This window comes from Homarus americanus, unplaced genomic scaffold (assembly GCF_018991925.1).
Source record: "Homarus americanus isolate GMGI-L3 unplaced genomic scaffold, GMGI_Hamer_2.0 scaffold39675, whole genome shotgun sequence".
NCBI lineage: Eukaryota > Metazoa > Arthropoda > Malacostraca > Decapoda > Nephropidae > Homarus > Homarus americanus.
The window spans coordinates 2,548,963-2,571,821 of record NW_024736071.1 but is presented as its reverse complement, the minus strand read 5'-3'; the positions used below and the strand labels follow the sequence as shown (position 1 = coordinate 2,571,821).

Here is a 22,859-nt window from a genome sequence, read left to right as displayed (position 1 = left end):
GCGTATGCACACGTCGGCGTTGAGGTGAATGTACCTAAGACTCAGATTATCTTTCAACCTGCCCCAGGTTCAAACGCACCTTCACCATCCCTCTAACTTAACGGTAGTACCCTGTCTAATGTTACCCACTTTCGGGATCTCGGCTCCCACTTGTCCACCACCGCAGACATCGATAAAGAGATTCAGCACCGGATCAGATGTGCATCTCAAGCCTTTACAGACTCCGAAACCGTGTCTTCAGCTGTTGGGAGCTGAAATTATATACAAAGCTGCACGTATATCGAGCAGTGGTCCTCCCCACTCTGCTAAATGACAGTGAGACAAGGGTTACATACAGGAGGCACCTCAAGGTACTTAAAACCTTTCACCAACTTAGTCTACGTTCCATCCTCCGAATTCGCTGAAAAGACAAGAGAACAAATGCCAGTATTCTTGCTAACACCAGCTGTAGGAGCATCGAGGCTACCATTATCCATGAACTGCTACGTTGGACTGGCCATGTTACCCGCATGAACGACAGTAGACTGCCAAAGCAGCTACTTTACACTCACCTAACGCATAGTAACCGTAACGCCTGCGGGCAATTGAAAAGGTATAAGGATAGTCTTAAGACTGAATAAGTGCCAAGTCGACCTCCTCACCTAGGAGCCGATTACTTCACATCGTAAAGCTTGGAGGAGCACCACACGAGAATGTGTCAATACTTTCGAGTTAGCCCGACTGGAAACCGAGGCAGACAAGCGCCAATGTCGAAAGACTCTGCCACCGTCCCTCCGGCACTAGATGCAGCCCTCCACATGTGCAATGAATGTGGACGACCCTGGGGGTCCCGTATCGTCCTCTTAAGTCACCTCAAAACTCACCAACCTAGTGACATCCCTTATAACTCAAATCATAGTATCATTGTTGGATGATCGTCATACTCGATTCAGAGGGAAAGAGTGATAGCAAAGTAGTAGTAATAGTATGTATATATATATATATATATATATATATATATATATATATATATATATATATATATATATATATATATATATATATATATATATATATATATATATATATATATATATATATATATATATATATATATATATATATATATATATATATATATATATATATATATATATATATATATATATATATATTGATAAAGAAATCACACAGGGAAAAGGGAAGCAATGGAGAACTTTAGCTTTCGTCTTTATTCAAAACATCTTCAGAGACAACTGAATTATAAAGACTGAGAGAGAGCTTATGTATACAGTATATATATATACAACCTTCTCACCTGGTTACAAATCTTCTTAATTACAAAATTGTCCAGTTTGTACATGCCATTACTCAAATTCATGTTGACTGCTTCGGTATGATTAATGAGACTAGATTCTATAATGTTCCTACTGTCAATTAAATTACAAGGTAATATTGAGGAGGCATTATCCCAGTCAATGCAATGCTTATTATCCCTCAGATGAACAAACATCTGAGGGGTATATATATATATATATATATATATATATATATATATATATATATATATATATATATATATATATATATATATATATATATATATATATATATATATATATATATAATCAAGGAAAGAAAAACACAGAAGTTCCCAAAGCGCTTTCGTGTAATTCCATATTCAGGGTGAGTACAGACTGTACTCACCCTGAAATTACAAGCTGAAACTCCTTGATTATCACCTTGCAACTACAGTGATTTACTTGCATATATATATATATATATATATATATATATATATATATATATATATATATATATATATATATATATATATATATATATATATATATATATATATATCAATACCTAAGATAGTTTCATTAATCATTATCCATTAGTTCAAATTTAATTTTAAAATAACCAAATAAATATTTTCCAAACAAGGGCAAGTGTTAGAGATTGCCCGGATGTATGGGACCAATACCTTTGAAGTTTGACAGCAAACGATGAAACATGTTTCTTTTTGGACTGTTTGAAGGCAGTAGCATGAGACGTGTCATTAGGTCACCATGCAAGAGAACGTAACTAATAGTAGAGCGGATAATGGAAAAATCGTGCAAATGGTGATACAAACATGAAATTTAGCATGATCATACCCTAGGCTACTTGTCAAATCTGCCTGATAGGCCATTTGGAAATCCAAGATGGCGACCATTTTTCAAGATGGCTGCCAAATTGACCTTCGAAAGATGATTTTCTTTTATAGAAATTGATGTAGTTGGTTAATCTAAATGATCTTAGTGTCGAAATGTATGTTTTAAAGCATGCCCAGATGATTTTTTTTATATTTCTGATACTCTCAGATATATATTTGTCTTATTTACGACTGGTTTTATGTACTGGTTTATCATTTTCCAACTAGGTGAGGGTAGCATGCAGAGAGTCTCTGCATGTGAGGGAGTGATTGTCGGGCACTACGAGAGCACACTGGTGACATCACTGCTGTGCAACCCAGCATGGGGTTCAGTGTCAGCTAAGAAAAAGCATGTCATACTGCAACAGCTTAGTGTCCCAAATGCTGCTTAACCAACCCCACCACCAGCAGCCGCACCTGAATTGACAGGATGCCAGCGCGGAGAGCCGAGCCAAGCGATGTAACGGGGTTTTAGTTATCTGGATGGTGTACAGATCGCACGGGACTAACGACACTGATGAACGATCGGACCAGGGTGTAGGGGCGTGCGTACAACCCAGATGTATCCCATACAAGAAAGTGCCTATCAGGGTGGGTGTGTTGATAAACCCTCGGGCCCTGGAAGATCAAAATAGTTATGATACAAAATCTACCAACAGATCATTCCTCACTGACTGGGCAAAAGTGTTGTCTTTGTCAACAGGATAAGAAGGAAGATTTTAAGTCTCCACATACAAATCCTGCCGTGCTGAGATGATTTGCTACAAGGAGCTTAAGTAAGCAAGGAATATTCCTTATTTCATTCAATAAATGCACTGCCAATCGCTTGACCCTGCAAGACTTGTTGAAGCATGATGGGATAAAGGAGACCTTGAGGATAAACAAGGCACAGTATCATGAGAGTTGCACTCTGCCCCAGCATCACAAAGTTAAATAGAGTCAGAAAAAGGCGAACTCATGCAGTTGCTACAGAGGAGAGCAGCAGTAGCAAGATACCAATGAATGGTCAGAGACCCCAAAGCAACAAGTGAATGCTAGAGAGAATCCACATGGGAGATGCTATCATCATAGATGTCTTAGCATTGATCAATGCCCTGTCTCCGCCCACCTCAAAGGCTTTTTGATGCCTATGCCAGAGAAGATATCCTCCCAAAGTGGGAATTTATGGTGCCAATTACAATAGGGTGGATGTAGTGTTTGATGTGCACAAAAAAAGTCAAGTCTGAAGTGTGAAGCCAGGTCGAAACGAGGACAGGGATCAGGAGAAGAGTTACAGGAACCAGTAAGAGACTCCCAAAACTGAGAAGCTTTCTTGCGAGATGACATAAACAAGACAGAGAACTATTCCATTTTTTCGCGAAGAAAATGTGTGAAGCACGTGACGACAAGCACGGTGGTTGTGGACAAAGGGAGAAGATGCCATTAGCAACACAGAGAAGTCCCTAGAAGCTGTGGCTCCATGCTGTCATGAGGAAGCAGACACACGAATATTTGTGCATGCTAGGATGCAGCCATGGAAGGTAGCAAGTCCAACATCAAAGCCATATTGACACTGACGTGGTCGCTCTAGCAGTATCTATAATGCCATCACTACAGGAGCTGGTCTAGATAATATATGGATGGCCTTTGGCCAAGGAGCCAAATGTCGATGGATTCCAGTTCATGATGTGAAGTTTCTGCGATAGGGCCTAAGAAAGCTAGTGGATCCTATACTTTCATGCTTTCATTGGCTGTGACGTTGTGTCTGGCTTCCGTGGGAAAAGGAAAGAAATCTGCATGGCATACATGGAATGTCTGTGATGACGTTTCAGAAACATTCACCACCCAGCCAATGTCCAACAACAGTTGCTGATGTTGACCTGCAGAAGCTGGAAGATTTGTTGTCCTCATGTACGACAGATCTAGTGCAGCCATTGGGTAGATGAGGCAAGACTAAATCTCTTTTTCCCGCAATCAGAGACCATATGACCTCTATTCCACCAACCCAGGCAGCCCTCATGAACACCATGCAAACCGGGTTGCCTACCAGGCTGGTGTCTTCTGGGACCAGGCAACAATCTCCAATCCAGAAACCAGCAGTCCTAATAACTGGGGATGGACGCAGAAGGGAGAAGCATAGGAGATACGTTGGACGACTCTTCCCCCGATTACGACATGCTGTCAGGAGCTGACCATATATTAGTGTAAGAAGGACTGCAACCAGAGATGCAAATGCTCGCTCTGGACTTTCCTGCACAGCACTTTGCAGCTGCATATGTGAACAGCAGTAAATGCACAAAGATGTACTGTCAGGAGAAGTCACAGGAACCAGTGCTAAGAGAGTACTTTTTTTAGTATTTTTTGTTTTTAATAAAAGTGTTATATTATGTGGATAAAAATGCTACAGTGGACTTAAAACTATAAAAAATCATCTGAACATGCTTGAAAACATACATATCGACACCAAGATCACTCAGACTGACCAATTACATCAGTTTTTATAAGAAAAATCAACTTTTGAAGGTCAATATGGCTGCCATCTTTAAAAATGGCCGCCATCTTGGATTTTCAAATGGCCAATGAGGCAGACTTGTCTAGTAACCATTTGAGAATTATTATGCCAAATTTGGCGCTTGTATCACCATTTGCATGATTCTCTTGACAAATTGCATTTAGCTGCCCCACTATAAGGGTTAATGTCAATACGACATTTGTGACAAGTAATCTAAAGTTAATTTTAATTTTAATTTACTGAAGAAAAATATTTCTGTGAGCATAATGTTACCTTTGTGCTACTATAGCGTGAGGTGTACAAGATATTTTGGTTTGGTTAGGATTCAATGCAGAAGTAGTGCATAAAGTGGTTGGACCGATGCATTGCTTGTAACCCTCGTGGCATAATGAGAACGTTGTTTGCGTTGCCTTCAAAAAGCAGTTCAATTTTAAGGCTGTAGAATCCACCATGCCTGATAGATGGCTTCAGGTTTCCTTATACTAACTGCAACTGTTAAACCAGTGGAGCGACCTGTAAGCTGCAAGAATTCTAGGTAGTCCTCTCGTAGCTGTTTATTACTGTTGGTCAGTTGCTAGGTTATCAATGCCCTGATAGTGGCTGAAGTTTTGGCAAATCATACTTAGACCTCTTGAAACCTTGAATATCAGGTCCAGATGATGGGCTGAAACAGATCCTTAAGGCATCAGACAGGAGCACCTCCAACATACGGTGTAGATAAGCCAACCAGAGAAGTGGCCGCCCCAAAATACCTCCTCCCAGCAATATACAAATTCTAAAGTGTTTTCCAGTTTTCGCAGTAGAAGCGTCGAAACACATGCCAACAGCTCCAGATTTTATTTGCAATAATTCCAATAGTTGAGACACAGCCTTTGCAGCAACTATTTTTCTGTGTCTTTTTCCACCTGGGGAACATTTAGCATCTGTGTCACTACCTGGGCTGCATTAGTGGCAACATCGCGATGGATAATCTTACTACTTCTTCATTTGTTTTCCTGTCAGCTTAGATTATTCTTAACAGATACGTTCAGTAGACCCTGCTGTCATAGGGTATCGCAAAAATTTTGTTCCAAGTCCCAGGCTGCTAATCTGAATTTCTGTCTCATTTACACACAATTGCAGGGTCTCATATTGTTTCACCTACTATTGACAACACAGCATACATAATAATAATAATAATAATAATATATATATATATATATATATATATATATATATATATATTTTTTTTTTTTTTTTTTTTTATTAGCCCAATAAAGCACACGGACTTCTACATATAATCAACACCTCACCCCGCCAGGATTCGAACCCACGATCCTATGACTGTGACCGGGAACGTTACCTCTGGGCCACCAGGACACTAAAAGAAGTCCTAGACTCTGTTATATTTCACAAAAAGCCTGTTTCGAAGCCAGATTTGGTAGAACGTTACTTTGATCACCTAAGAGGCACGGGTAGTCCCCATTAGAGGTTCACGGTGCCATAGGCTCGTTGAACAGGCTTTGTGTGCAAGTAAATCACTGTAGGTGCAACGTGATCCAAGTATATGCTGATAACCACAAGAAAACAAGAAGTTCCCAAGCGCTTTCGTGTAATTTACATCTTCAGGGGTGTGTACAGACTAAGGAGAAATACTTGACAAGGCTAATATATACAGTAGAGGAGAGTGAGATATATATATATATATATATATATATATATATATATATATATATATATATATATATATATATATATATATATATATATATATATATATATATATATATATATATATATATATATATATACACATAGACTTCAATATACAAACAAACAAACAATACCTCACTAGTCAGGAATCTAACCCGGGACCTCTATATGTGAACAGGGAGCGCTACCACGGCATCACAAAAGGCAACAAAAACTATCCTAGGCATTGTTGTATTTCACACAAAGCCTGCTCCTTTGTCTTATTTTCAATGCAACGGAAGCCTCCGCCTGGGATAACCCTTGCTAACTATGTGGTCGGAGTAGCATTTTACAGACTCCTATCCTAGAAGCACAAGGCTACCAATATATCTCAATAGTCCATATACATGCGACCCTGTTCTACGTAGGGTCAGGGTTGGAATTCTGACCAGCGATTGACCCCACCCAGAGTGCATGGTCATGAGCAAAATCCATCATTAATTCCATCTTCACCGCTTCACTCTTACTACTGACGCCTGAAGTTCTTCTGGCAGCTGTGTGTGTGTGTGTCGTGGTACGAGTTGTGTAGTAGAGAAAACGGTACTTACTCTATGTAACCTTCTTTCCGCCTTGAGGAAGCTTAAGGATGCTCTGTGACCACCGTAAATTTTGATGTACGATAAGTTGGGTTACGGTCACCATAAATTGTTATTGAATCACCTGTTCAGCCTTAAGGGTGATCGTGGGGACTTACGGGGACCGTAAGTGGTTAGTGAATCTGGGCCCTCAAACTTTAATCACACGCATATTACATGGGTTCCAAGGTTGAGCACCTTAGTATTTCTATTGATGACGTGTCTGTCTGTGAGTGTCAGTGTCTTTCTTTTCCAGCTATAGTTCCAAAACAGATGCGATACGTGTGTCTATCAACTCATTGTGAAAAAACTTGGTTTCCATTTCAGCATTTGCCATTTTCAATGTTTATAAACAGATTCCACCCTGACAGTACGGTAAGCTGCAGTCAAATCAGTACCCGTGGCTGGTCTCTGACTCTCTTGTCCTTCTCATCAGGATGATTTGTCACTGTTATGATAATTTCATTCCAGCTTTATGAGTAGCAGGTATGCATATCTACAATTCAGGTGGTAATACGGTTACAGTCTGGATCACAGGTGTAATTATATTTTGTAGGTGATGTTAATGTGAATCGTGGTTTGGATCCGTACATGACGTAGGACGGATCATCAGTGAGTGGATCATAGGTACGTGGCTCACCAGCGCATGGCTCATTAGTGAGTGGCTCATGGATGCATTGGTCATGGGTTGGATCAGAGTACTGTATAAGTTAGGGTGTGGCGCTGGTGCAGATGCCTACGGCGTCGAAGACCTCAGTGCAACGCTTGTCCTGGACTCCGTCATCGAAGAGGATACCACAGTCCTGGGTGTCGTCAGGATCGTTAGGTTGGTCACTCCTCCAGTCAGGGTTCTGCACTAAGTTGCCGTACATGTCGTGCCAGTCCACCTCCTCATCACCTTCCTGGCAAGAGCAAAATTAAAATTAAAATTTGTATTTCGTACCTGTATCAATAGTGTCTTTTGCATATTAAGGGTGGTAGCACACCAAGGAAAGCTAATCGTCTGCACACGGCCAATCAGTAACCTCATGTTTCTGCATGACCTTGGTTTTCCTGAAGGAGGTATTCACGTTAACTATGAGAATTCTTGACCTAATATTTATGTTCTGCACGATAAGACACACACAAACAAAAGGAAAGAGATTGGCATCTTTATCATTCATTTGGACGACAACCGTCAATAAGGGTGGCGTTAAAATAAATAATTGATATAATTCCGATCATAATAAGAGTAATATGAGCATGCAAAATAAGTTTATCGTCTATAACAATAAATACTCAATAGCGTTACACTCTTATTCTAGATATATAGCTCGAGGTAATGCAGAGTATTGTGCGATGTGTGTTGGTAGTTAGTATATGTCAAAGAGAATCACTGAGCCGCAAGTGTAATGGTAACACTTTTTTATGGTTAGTTCTGTTATGTTGGGTGCAAAAAGACTCGGGGCAGGGAAAACAAACAACAGCATGAACAAAATAAACCTGTCTCCAGCTCACGATTACTGGGGCAGGGTGTGTCAAACCCTCCAAAAAGCCTGAACACCTCACACTATTAGCTTTCCTGATAAAATCAATTCCTCTATTAAAATACAAGTGGCGTGTAGTAAATTGCAAGGGGTTGTATAGAGTTGGATAGTTGACCACGTCAGCTACGTTATTATTTGTAAGCGTTTTGGAAGCTTAAATCAATAGAAATGGAATAATGGATTTCATGGCTCGTCAATCTGTTGGCATGCAGAAAGAAAATTACAAGTGAATTCATGAGTTGTTTTGAGCGGAGTTTAGGGAAAGTTTGTTAAAGTTTTCATAAGCGCTGTGAAAAAGCTAACTCAATGGTATGGGCCAGAGAAATTACAGGGAAGAAAGAATTTGCGTGCATCAAATTCTGAACCTTTAGCGGGTGCGAAGTAAGCCATAGAGAAGCACATGGGGTGTATATATATATATATATATATATATATATATATATATATATATATATATATATATATATATATATATATATATATATATATATATATATATATATATGCAAGTAAATCACTGTAGGTGCGCGTGATCTAGGTATTTGCTGATAACCACAAGGAAAGAAGAAAACACGAAGTTCCCAAGCGCTTTCGTGTAATTCACATCTTCAGGGGTGAGTACAGACTAAGGAGAAGTACAAAACAAGGTGTATATATACAGAGGAGGGTGAGATCAGGTCCACAATGGTCAGGTATTAGGTAATGACCCTACTAATCTTTAAAAAGCACCGCAACGGTCGGTAGTCAGGTCAGAGGGTAAGGTGACCCAACCTTCTCACCTGGTTACAAATCTTCTTAATTACAAAATTGTCCAGTTTGTACATGCCATTACTCAAATTCATGTTGACTGCTTCGGTATGTTTAATGAGACTAGATTCTATAATGTTCCTACTGTCAATTGAATTACAAGGTAATATTGAGGAGGCATTATCCCAGTCAATGCAATGCTTATTATCCCTCAGAAGAACAAACTGAGCATTGGATTCCTGGCCTGTCCTAACACTATATTTATGTTGTTTAAGCCTAGTTACAAGATCTTTACCTGTCTGGCCTGTTCAATCGTCTTTGTTAAGCAATGTGAACCTCATTTGGGGATTACCCGTGCTAACTGTGTAGTCGGAGTAACATTATCCCAGTGTGTGTGATGGGACAGGGAAGGTAAGAATTTTCTTTCAACGGAGTTAAAGAATGTAGGACAAGCCGAAAATTTTGTGTTTAAGCGAAATAGTCCAACTGAACCTCAGATCACCTTGAAAAGAGAAGAACGAGCACTGATACACCAATTTTGAAGTGTTTGGTCCTGTTTGAAGTGTTTGAGAGCAAAAAAAATTGAAAATAAATATTATTGCAAAGAAGAATAGGAGTGCCATTAGAGCCAGGTAAAACAGTAAAAAATTGCATTGTGGGATGTTCACGAAGAAGTGTTTGAAGTGACGTCTTATCATGGGTATGAAGATCTCACCTTCCAAAACACAAGTCTTTTTATATAATTGAACACAATGAAATGGAAATAATTGAAATAGGATTTATCTCAGGAATTTAGAAAAATATATGATAGAAAGAAGGGATATAAGTGCATTTACTGAGTTAGTTAAGAGGTTCTTACATACAAAAATGGACGAAAATCTGTTGTGATAACATACACATGGAATACTCGTACCTATGATGAAATGTGTAATAATATAAAGTAATAGGTAGTAGGCAGCTATCAAACAGGGAGGTACTACTGCCTGGGAAGATATTGGAAGCATAATTTATTGTCTAATGGTAGACCCTGCTGCCATATGGTATCACAAAAATTGTGACGCAGAGGGTCAGCGTAGATGGTGTAAAATCTGAGTGGGGCCGTGTAACCAGTGGGGTTCCCCAGAGGTCAGTACTAGGCCCACTCTTGTTCATAATCTACATAAACGATCTAGATACTGGGATCAGCAGTGACATAAGCAAGTTTGCGGATGACACCAAAATAGGGCGGCAAATTAATTCAGGGCAGGGTGCAAATGCATTACAGGAGGATCTAAATATACTTTAGGGGTGGTCTGAAAAATGGCAAATGAAACTCAACACCAGCAAGTGCAGCGAACTTAATATTGGAAGAACAAATACTTATAATGTATACAGCCTTAACAACATCAACCTAGAGAAGTCGACTTGTGAAAGAGACCTAGGGGAACTTGTAAGCCCGGACCTACGGCCTAGAAAACAGTGCTTTAATGTTCAAAATAAGGCAAACAGAGTATTGGGTTTTATATCTAGAAGTGTAAGTAACAAGAGTGCAGAGGTCTTATTGCAACTATATCTTGCGCTAGTCAGGCCGCACCTCGATTATGCGGTTCAGTTCTGGTACCCCTATTATAGAATGGATATAAATTCACTAGAGTCGGTGCAGCGAAGAATGACAAAAATGATTTCGGGACTTAGAAACCTTCCATATCAGGATAGGTTAAAGAAACTTAACTTGCATTCCCTAGAAAGACGAAGAGTGCGGGGAGATATGATAGAAGTATTTAAGTGGGTGAAAGGAATCAATAAAGGGGATATAGATATAGTTCTTATAATATCCGAGCAGGATAGGACTCGGAGCAACGGATTCAAGTTGGATAAGTTTAGGTTTAGGAGGGAGATAGGAAGAAACTGGTTCACAAATAGGGTGGTGGACGAGTGGAACAAGCTTAGCAACTTTGTAGTAAGTGCGGGAACTCTGGAAAGTTTCAAAAGGAGGCTACATAGATTCATGGATGATAGAGAGTGGTAGTAACTCTCGACAGGAGCTGCCATGCACAGGCCAACCGGCCTATTGCTGACTCCTTATTTTCTTATGTTCTTGTGTGACCAAGTCCCAGGTTGTTGATCTGACTTTTTGTCTCATTTACACACAGTTGCAGGGTCTCAATTGTTTCTCTTACTTGACAACACAGCTTACATATATTAAGAACATAAGAACATAAGAATGGAGGAAACTGCAGCGGACCTATTGGCCCATTCTGGGCAGTCCCGTTTACACCCAACCCCTATTGCTCATATAAGCATCCAACCTATGTTTGAAGCTATTCAGCGTATTCGAGTTAATGATGATATTTGGTAACTTGTTCCATTCATCCACCACTCTGTTTCCAAACCAGTGTTTACCTATTTCCCGCCTAAATCTAAATTTGTCTAATTTAAAACCATTGTTACGAGTTCGCTCCTGGTTGGATAGTTTGAGTACCTTTGTAATGTCCCCTTTGTTTAGCCCTGCCTTCCACTTGTACACCTCTATCAGGTCGCCCCTCGCTCTACGTCTCTCGAGGGAGTGCAAATTAAGATGCTTTAACCTGTCTCTATACTCAAGGTTCCTAATGCCCGGGATTAGTCTTGTCATTCTCCTCTGAATTCTTTCCAAGGATTCTATATCCATTCTGTAATACGGTGACCAGAACTGAACTGCGTAATCCAGGTGTGGTCTCACAAGAGCAAGATACAGTTTTAGGATGACCTCGCTAGTCTTGTAACTAACACTCCTTTGTATGAACCCAAGTACTTTATTAGCCTTGTTACGAGCAAAAACACATTGTTTACTTGGCTTAAGGTTCCTACTTATCATTACTCCCAAATCTCTCTCGCAGTCGGATTTCTCTATGGCATCGTTGTTCATCTGGTATCTGGTTTCCCTGTTTACATCTCCTATTCTGAGTACTTTACATTTGTCCACGTTGAATTTCATCTGCCATTTTTCAGACCATTCGAAAAATTTGTTTAAATCTTCCTGTAGTTTTGCTGAGTCCTCGTCAGATTTAATAACACGTCCTATTTTAGTGTCATCAGCAAATTTACTTATGTTGCTGTCTATGCCGATATCTATGTCGTTTATGTATATAATAAATAATAATGGTCCAAGTACTGAGCCTTGGGGAACTCCACTTGTGACGTTGCTCCAATGGGACTTAGTGCCGTTAATGCTCACTCGCTGTTTCCTGTCCTGTAACCACGCCCTAATCCATTTAAGGATGTTACCTTTGATGCCATGAGCTTCTACCTTTCTAATTAATCTTTCGTGAGGGACTCTGTCGAAGGCTTTGCTAAAGTCGAGATATACCACATCATAATTGTGCCCCTCGTTCACCGATTCGAAAAATGATGGAAAGAATGTTAATAGATTTGTTAGACAAGAACGTCCGCTTGTGAAGCCATGCTGGGAATCATTGATCAATCGGTGCTTCTCCAGGTGATTTCGAATAGAGTTTGAAATGATTGCTTCCAGTAATTTGCCTACTATTGATGTTAGACTGATTGGGCGGTAGTTGGAGGATAGTGATCTATCCCCCTACTTGAAAATCGGTATTACATTCGCTATCCTCCAGAATTCTGGTACTACACCTGTTTTTAAGGACATGTTAAACAACTTTGCTAAGGGAATACTAAGCTCTTCCTTACATTCCTTTAATACTCTGGCAAATATCTCATCCGGACCAGGTGACTTATTAGGCTTTAGTTTGTCTATTTGCTTACTAACATCGTTACTAGTCACTACTATCTCGCTTAATTTGTTTTCTTCACTATCTCTGAATAGAGTCGGTGCCTCGGGTATCATGTTTAAATTTTCGGTGGTGAAAACTGTTGGAAAATATTTATTCAAATTATTGCTCATTTCTCTGTCGTTATCAGTGAGCTCGCCGGCGTCTGACCGTATTGTTTCTTTCTGTTTTTGTTTTTTAATATTGGATTTATTAATGGTCCTTTATTATTACTATAATATCATATTTGTATTTAATATTATTTTTTTATTAATCAAAATTAATTATTATTATCATTTATTATTATTATCATCATTATTATTACTATATTTTCACCCCCAGGCCCTGATGTAGATCATTGACCTCTGCCCTGGTGGGCTAATCCTGTAAAAAAAAAAAAAAAAAAAAAGAGGGAAGAGCACTTGGCCCGCGGGTATATCAGTGGAATAGGCGTACCGCAACGTAATGTACAGTAGAGCTGTTTGTGGAAGTGGAATAGATAATGCAGACAGACGTTTCACTTACAAATTGATTTAATGATGAAAGAAAATAATTTAATTGCTCCTCACTTCGTTTCATTGAAATTTAACTAAAAATTTGTGGATAAGGTTGAGCATTTTCTGGGGTGATTATAGACGTTTCATACACTCCAGTTGATAATAGAGCATACGTTAATGAACAAAAATATTAACAGGACCACAAGTGCATATGGCCACAAAACAGTGGGACAGAGAACCTACCTGGTGGAGGCCGATGTAGAGAGCTTTAACCCCATATTTAGTTATCAACGTCTGTCCCTCGATCCGATCGGATATGTAAGCCAGAGTAACTCCTACAGACTCACAGGCTGCTAAGGCATCGTTCCAGGTCCAGCCAGCACTGCTCTGGGATCTGAAAGCGAGTCTGGCGGAATTTGAGCCCACGGGAAAGTAGGTGTTGAGGGAGGGAGATGGGGTTGAAAGTGAAGGATGGAGCATGGAGTATACCCGACACTCCCGAGTAGTTTTGTCCAGGGACCACGACACACACCCATTCTTGCTACACATGGAAGAACATCTGTGGAAGGATTCGTCGAAATGAGATTAAAGATGTATTGTAAAACAAATAAAAGAACAAACGCACATACTGTACATTGTACATACATAAAAAAATTACTTCGTTAATGAAAGCTTCGTAACTTATGATTGTTCCATATTCTGGTCAGATCGTTATTGTATGATGTATTCCTTTCAACCTGACCAAATATTGAGCTTTAGATATTTTCATATTCTTTAACAAAACTTTCCATATATTCACTTAGTAAATTTCTTTTCACCCATTCCGTCATATATTTAATATATATTTATTTTTGTTCCTTTTATACTATTACCTTTCTTTCCATATGGTTCCTCAAGAGTATATCGAAAAATTCCTCAACATTTATAATCTACTGAATATTGGATAATTTTTTAAGAAATTAATTCGTGAACTATATCGCAATTTCTGTTCATCAAACACACACACATACACTACTCATTTATTCATCTATTTATTTATATGCATTTTTATGATCTTCATGATCGTTTATGGCCAGTCAGAAGTTGACAACAAAAGAAAATCACAGAAGTTATCGCTCATCGGCTGGAATTACCCATATATATATATATATATATATATATATATATATATATATATATATATATATATATATATATATATATATATATATATATATATATATATATATATATATATGCTGATAACCACAAGGAAAGAAGAAAACACGAAATTCAGGGGTGAGTACAGACTAAGGAGAAGTACAAAACAAGGTATATATATATACAGAGGAGGGTGAGATCAGGTCCACAATGGTCAGGTATTAGGTAATGACCCTACTAATCTTTAAATAGCACACAACGGTTGGTAGTCAGGTCAGAGGGTAAGGTGGGCCAACCTTCTCACCTGGTTACAAATCTTCTTAATTACAAAATTGTCCAGTTTGTACATACATATATACATATATATATATATATATATATATATATATATATATATATATATATATATATATATATATATATATATATATATATATATATATGCAAGTAAATCACTGTAGGTGCGCGTGATCTAGGTATATGCTGATAACCACAAGGAAAGAAAAAAACACGAAGTTCCCAAGCGCTTTCGTGTAGTTCACATCTTCAGGGGTGAGTACAGACTAGAGAGAGAAATACAAATCAAGGTGTATATATACAGAGGAGGGTGAGACCAGGTCCACAATGGTCAGGTATTAGGTAATGACCCTACTAATCTTTAAATAGCACACAACGGTTGGTGGTCAGGTCAGATGGACTGGGATAATGCCTCCTCAATATTACCATGTAATTCAATTAATAGTAGGAACATCATAGAATCTAGTCTTATTAAACATACCGAAGCATTCAACATGAATTTGAGTAACGGCATGTACAAGCTGGACAATTATGTAATTAAGAAGATTTGTGACCAGGTGAGAAGGCCGGGTCACCTGACCATCTGACCTGACCACCAACCGTTGTGTGCTATTTAAAGATTAGTAGGGTCATTACCTAATACCTGACCATTGTGGACCTGGTCTCACCATCCTCTGTATATATATATATATATATATATATATATATATATATATATATATATATATATATATATATATATATATATATATATATATATATATATATATATATATGTGTGTGTGTGTGTACTGTATACATACCTAATATACTGTATGTATGCATAATTTTACTGTGTATTTACTTTAAGTAAATACAATGAATGACGTTAGATAAAAGGGTTTTGTCTTACACATCAAAACTATCAGGAGACACTAACCTCAACCATCCAGCCTCTGTAAAGAGACTAAATACCCCGCTAACTGTCTTCTGCTCGACGTGCAGGGCTCTTCGGTATTTATCAAAGGTGATATCCCCGGGTACGTGCGGCAGCAGCAACAACAACAAGCACAGTATCACAGATCTCCCATGAAAAATCTTCATATTGAGCCTAATTCTAACTTAAGTCTTACAGGTGGGGAGGTAATGTACGCGACGCACACCAACTAAGAGTCGCGGGCGCCTTAACAGACTGACCTCTGGGCTGACACTGTCACGTCGCAGTGACTGCGGGAAGTCCCACGAGCCAGTCGCTGTGATATTGAGCCATGAGAAATGATAAGCAGCTAGTCCCAATCACGAGTATTTTTTCCGCCTCTGCGCATCTGAACTATATCGGACGTTCAAGTCATTCACCGATCATTAATGAGGTATTATGCTTCTTAAATAAGTATTTCATGTTTTCAATATCGCTTACAAAAATTACTATGCAAATTAATGTTAAATGTCATTTCTAAATCATTTAAAAACTAGTGGACTTGTCTCGTGTTGTAACAAAATCTTTCACATCACATCTTGTATAAAGTAGTATAAAAATATCAAATTACATTGTAAGTTTATTAATGTTTTATGGACCTTAAGATTACAAGAAACTGAAGTAGGTCAATAATGGCCAATGCGAAGCAACTTCACTGTACATCCAGCCATTATCACTCATGAATCTATTCAACCGATAATGGAAACTTCATACAGTAATTTCTTTAATGGTGTTATTTGGTAATATGAGTGCGACGATGTAAAGGATACTGCACTCACTTCTTGTTTCGAGGGTCAGTGGTACGACACCTCAGATGCTTCCAGTTCACCTAGCAGTAAATGGATACCTCCAGTTTACAGGAAAGGAAACGAACGCGATCGATTGCAGTGGCCTATATTTATACAGGGTGTTTTGTAAATACATTTCATAATTCAGGGGATTGTATTCCTGAGATAAGCATAAGGATAAATAACTCCCTGATACATCCTGCCACCATCACATAATGCTACCATCACACCCTGAATTACACCGATACATCCTGCCACCGTCACACTCTGAACTAAACCCTGACACATAATGCTACCATCACACCCAGAACTACACCCCGACACAAAATGCTACCATCACACCCTGAACTACACCCTGACACATAATGCTACCATCACACCCTGAACTACACCCCGACACAAAATGCTACCATCACACCCTGAGCTACACCCTGATACATCCTACCACCGTCACACCCTAAACTACACTAGGATACATCCTGTCACCGTCACGCATTTATTGAACATTTCTTTCAGTTATACAATGGACTACCTCAACACACACACACACACACACACTACTTTGCTGTCACTCGGAATCGAGTATGATGATCATCCAGCTATGATACAATGATATGAGTTATTTAAGACGTCACCTTCATTGGTGAGCTCTGAGGTGACTCGAGAGGCCGATACGGGACGGACAGGGTCGTCCACAGATATGACACGTGTGGAGGGCTACAGCTAGTGGGAGAAGGGCAGCGGCAGCATCTTTCCGGTGCTGGAGCTTGTCTGCCTTGGTATGCAGTCAGGCTAATTCGAAAGTATTGACATCTTCTCGTGTGGTGTTTATCCAAGCGTTACAGTGTGGAGTGATTGTCTCCAAGGTGAGAGGGTCGATTTGGCACTTTTTCAGGTTTGTCTATAGGCTATTCTTATGCCTTTTCCGTTGACCGCCAGCATAGTTACGTTTACCATTCGTTAGGTGACTGTAAAGTAGCTGTTTTAGCAGTCTACTGTCGACCATGCGAATAACATGGCCAATCCAATGTAGTTCTTCATGGATAAAGGTAGCCTCGATGCTACTACAGTTGGTGTCAGCGAGAATACTGATATTTGTTCCCTTGTCTTCCCAGCGAACTCGGTGGATGAAACGTAGACTATGTTGGCGAAGGTTTTCAAGTGCCAAAAGTTTGTGACCCATGTCTCGCTGCCATATAGCAGTGTGGGAAGGACCACTGCTCGATATACGTGCAACTTTGTACATAATTTCAGTTCCCTACAGCTGAAGACACAGGTACTGAATATTCCAAGGGCTTGAGATGCACATCTGATCCGATGTTGAATTTCATCAACGATACCCGCAGAAGTGGACAGGTGAGAGCCGAGATATTGAAAGTGGGTAACATTAGAGAGGGTAGTACCGTTAAGGTGGATGGGTGGTGGACATTGGAGGTGTGGTTGAACCTGGGGCAGGCTGAGAGAATATGTCTTCCGTACATTCACCTCAAGGCCGAAATGTGCATACACATCTGCGTATTCAGGATCTCCTGTAGGTCGCGTAAAGTGTGAGCAACGAATGTGAGGTCGTCTGCATAATGAAGTTCAGTAATGGAAGCTGCCAACACCTTTGTTCCAGCATGGATTCGTCTTATGTTGAAAAGTCCCTTAATCCAGTAATGGTTGTCAACCCCTCCGGCTGGATTGGCACTGGCATGAGTAAGGAAGGTTACCAAGAAAATGGAAGAGAGATTTGGTGCCAGTACACATCCTTGTTTTTCCCTTTGTTCGGATGGGAAGAACTCAGACTGGATGCCATTGTCCAGGACACCGACATTCATTCCATCGTGGAGTTGCCTCAAAATGGCGATGAATTTTGGTGGGCAGCCTGTCCCTGTTGCCACTCATCTGTATTCATAGGACTTTTTGGGGTATAGGGGTGTATGTATATTCTGTATGCTATATGTATATTATGTATGTGCTCCATTTATATACTATTTATTCAGCCTAGCTAGTAGCGTGTGGCAATGTATTTATTAATGTCCCACATGCCTAATTAATGTGCCTAGCGACATATGGAAGCTGTTAATGTATCACTTACCATACGTCGCCTAGAGAGCAGTTGACCAGCAGACAGAGTGAGGAGCGCTACTCCCCTTGTGTACATATCTTTTATCCAGTAAATAGAACCTACAAAACTATACAGGTGTTTGTGTTCGCTCCTGTATATAGAACCTATTACCCAGAACACGAACATGGCGCAGTGTCTAGTTTTAGTGGATAATTATGAGTGAAGTGCAAAGTTGTGGAAAGCCAGCCTATGGACCTCCTTCTCTGCGTCAACTCACAACTACCGCTCCTCGAAGAATTTTTAGCAACTTTGAGCAGTGTCAGTGACAGTGATTTTCTGTGCAGTGTTTAGTGCATTGTGTGTTTCGTGCCATTCATGTGTGACCTTGTTCTAAAGGATTCCCAAGGTACACGGCATGTTCTGGGCATTTGTAAGGAGTAAAGTTTTCACATCCTCCTCTTGTCTTGCCTGAGGGGTAACTGACGCTCCTCGCCGTCTCCACCCCCCCTCACAGCTCGAGAAGACTGCTCCCACCCAGACGCGCGCACACACACATACATGTACTAACACTCACTGACCGCGGGGGCTCCCTTATATATATTTTATATATATAACCTACTTATCTGTGTATTTAATTAATTTTTTGTCTGAGATCTTGTTGATACGACGGGCTGACCGGTCAACAATGATTTAAGACACAGTACACAGATGAAGTTATTATGTCTCGTGCCTTACGCAGTCGTGGAGCCAACGCCCAGATGAGTCAGTCGGATGATAGCTCCGCAGAGATGGATGACCAGGCTGACCATGACGCCCCAGCTACCAAAACATCGCGCAGCCCTTCACCTCGATATTCAGCGTTGTCTCCAGAGATAATTGCTTTAATGAAGTTCATGAGGGATGAAAGGTGCGAGGATGAAGCTTACAGACGTGTGGCGGATGAACGCAGAAGACAAGCAGAGGCAGAGAGAGACCACCAACGGAGATTGGAAGACAGTGCACGGTTTGAAGCTTTGATATCTCGCCTCACTGTTAACCAACCCCCTGGCTCTAACACTGCCTCGGTACTGACTGGTTCGGATACCTCATCAACGCTTTCTTCACGCCCCCCAGCCCCACCTAAAGCGGCAGCTCAAACACCGCCCGTCTTGAAGCCTGATGTGAATTTCCAGACTTTTCGTGAATGGCGGCGACGGTGGACTGATTATTCTACAATGGTGGATCTCCAGAGTTTGTCACAGCCTAAACAACTCATTCAGCTGCGTATGTGCCTGTCCTTGGAAACTCAGCGTGTCTTAGAACATACGTTGTAGGTACCTCCGACCTCGTCGTTGTCTGTAGAGGAGGTACTGGACATTCTACAACGACACATCAAAGGGCAACGGAATGAAGCTCTGCGCAGGAGGGAATTGTTTAGCTGCAGACAGATGGAGGGTGAGACTTTTGAAGCCTTTTATGTACGACTCAAGAGAGCCTCGGAAGAGGTAGATATATGTCCAGGTAACCACCAGCAGTGCCAGGAGACCCAGTTGAAGCAGGTGATCCTGATGGGTGTTAAGGACGAGGAACTTGTCCAACGCCTCACCTCCCTCGACTCTTCCTCTTCTCTTAAGGATGTTTTGACGATATGTCGCTTCTATGAGGCTGCCAGGTGTGCCACCTCTGCCATCCGAGCTCCCCCTACAGTTGTACACGCTGTGTCCCGGTACAAGAAGGACAAGAAGTCTGCTCCTACGCCTTCGCCCACCACGTCCATGCCCGGTTCATTTTGTAACAACTGTGGTAAGCAGCACGGAACACAGGTGTGTCCAGCTGCTGAGTCTACATGCAAAAGTTGTGACCGTAAGGGCCACTGGTCACTCACAGGATGGTGCCCAGCTAAGTACGTCCAGTGCAATGTCTGCGGTCGCTGGGCCACTATGACAAGTGTTGCCCTACCAACAAACCCAAGGGACAGCGTCGGCGGAAGCTTCATAAGAACATAAGAATGGAGGAAACTGCAGCGGGCCTATTGGCCCATACTGGGCAGTCCCGTTTACACCCAACCCCTATTGCTCATATGAGCATCCAACCTATGTTTGAAGCAATTCAGCGTATTCGAGTTAATGATGATATTTGGTAACTTGTTCCATTCATCCACTACTCTGTTTCCAAACCAGTGTTTACCTATTTCACGTCTAAATCTAAATTTGTCTAATTTAAAACCATTGTTACGAGTTCGCTCCTGGTTGGATAGTTTGAGTACCTTTGTAATGTCCCCTTTGTTTAGCCCTGCCTTCCACTTGTACACCTCTATCAGGTCGCCCCTCGCTCTACGTCTCTCGAGGGAGTGCAAATTAAGGTGCTTTAACCTGTCTCTATACTCAAGGTTCCTAATGCCCGGGATTAGTCTTGTCATTCTCCTCTGAATTCTTTCCAAGGATTCTATATCCATTCTGTAATACGGTGACCAGAACTGAACTGCATAATCCAGGTGTGGTCTCACAAGAGCAAGATACAGTTTTATCATGACCTCGCTAGTCTTGTAACTAACACTCCTTTGTATGAACCCAAGTACTTTATTAGCCTTGTTACGAGCAAAAACACATTGTTTACTTGGCTTAAGGTTCCTACTTATCATTACTCCTAAATCTCTCTCGCAGTCGGATTTCTCTATGGCATCGTTGTTCATCTGGTATCTGGTTTCCCTGTTTACATCTCCTATACTGAGTACTTTACATTTGTCCACGTTGAATTTCATCTGCCATTTTTCAGACCATTCGAAAAATTTGTTTAGATCTTCCTGTAGTTTTGCTGAGTCCTCGTCAGATTTAATAACACGTCCTATTTTAGTGTCATCAGCAAATTTACTTATGTTGCTGTCTATGCCGATATCTATGTCGTTTATGTATATAATAAATAATAATGGTCCAAGTACTGAGCCTTGGGGAACTCCACTTGTGACGTTGCTCCAATGGGACTTAGTGCCGTTAATGCTCACTCGCTGTTTCCTGTCCTGTAACCACTCTCCTAATCCATTTAAGGATGTCACCTTTGATGCCATGAGCATCTACCTTTCTAATTAGTCTTTCGAGGGGGACTCTGTCGAAGGCTTTGCTAAAGTCGAGATATACCACATCATAATTGTGCCCCTCGTCCAACGATTCGAAAACTGATGAAAAGAATGTTAATAGATTAGTTAGACAAGAACGTCCGCTTGTGAAGCCATGCTGGGAATCATTGATCAATCTGTGCTTCTCCAGGTGATTTCGAATAGAGTTTGAAATGATTGCTTCCAGTAATTTGCCTACTATTGATGTTAGACTGATTGGGCGGTAGTTAGAGGATAGTGATGTATCCCCCTTCTTGAAAATCGGTATTACATTCGCTATCCTCCAGGATTTTGGTACTACACCTGTTTTTAAGGACATGTTAAACAACTTCGCTCAGGGAATACTAAGCTCTTCCTCACATTCCTTTAATACCACCAGTGAGGGCCGCCCACAGTCTTCCAATCAGAAGCATGACGACCCTGGACAACGCTCGAGCCATATTAGGAATGTGTGCTCCCCCCTGCGTCCCAGGACCAAAGTCCCCCAGTACATCAGTGTCATCGTGACCTACGGCAGTGTGTCATCCCGTCTTCAGATGTTGCCCGACACCGGCGCTGATGCTACAGTCATGGGTCCCCAGCATTTGCAATGCTTGGGGCTCTCTCCAAGTGATCTAGGACCGCCCCCCAAGGATCTCCGCTTCACGGCAGATGGTTCACAGATGGCCCCAGCCCTAGGTTCACTCCAAGCACAAGTCACCTTTGGCAACAGGTCGTGTCAAGCCTGGATTGATGTGCATAATGGTGTCCCGACTCCTTTGCTGTCCTACAGACATTGTCAAGAGTTGGCCATCATCTCCCAGCGCTTCCCTAAACCTATTCTCGAGGTAAAACACGCCAACAGGGTACAAGAAGGGAGCAGCAACTGCCATGCTGCCACCCTACCCCTGTCTCTTGCCAGTGACGCCTCTCCTTCGGATGCTCGGAAGTACTTCCTGAAGGAATTCAGCGACGTTCTGGTGACCAAGTCTGCTCTGGAATCCAAGCCTCTCAAGAAGATGGTAGGTCCCCCCATGAGGATCCACTTGAGGGACGACGCGAAGCCCTTC

General features: G+C 40.9%; 1 protein-coding gene across 1 annotated transcript; it reads right to left on the bottom strand.

Moving 5' to 3' along the window:
* Nucleotides 1–6,955: 6,955 nt before the first annotated feature.
* On the bottom strand, nucleotides 6,956–16,115 carry LOC121871679. The gene is made up of 3 exons (XM_042374092.1): nucleotides 15,846–16,115; nucleotides 13,733–14,048; nucleotides 6,956–7,875 (listed from the first exon to the last, which is right to left on the bottom strand). The coding sequence occupies exons 1-3, from the start codon at nucleotides 16,007–16,009 to the stop codon at nucleotides 7,684–7,686; spliced, it is 672 nt and encodes a 223-aa protein (XP_042230026.1). The 5' UTR covers nucleotides 16,010–16,115; the 3' UTR covers nucleotides 6,956–7,683.
* Between the last annotated feature and the right edge of the window lie 6,744 nt (nucleotides 16,116–22,859).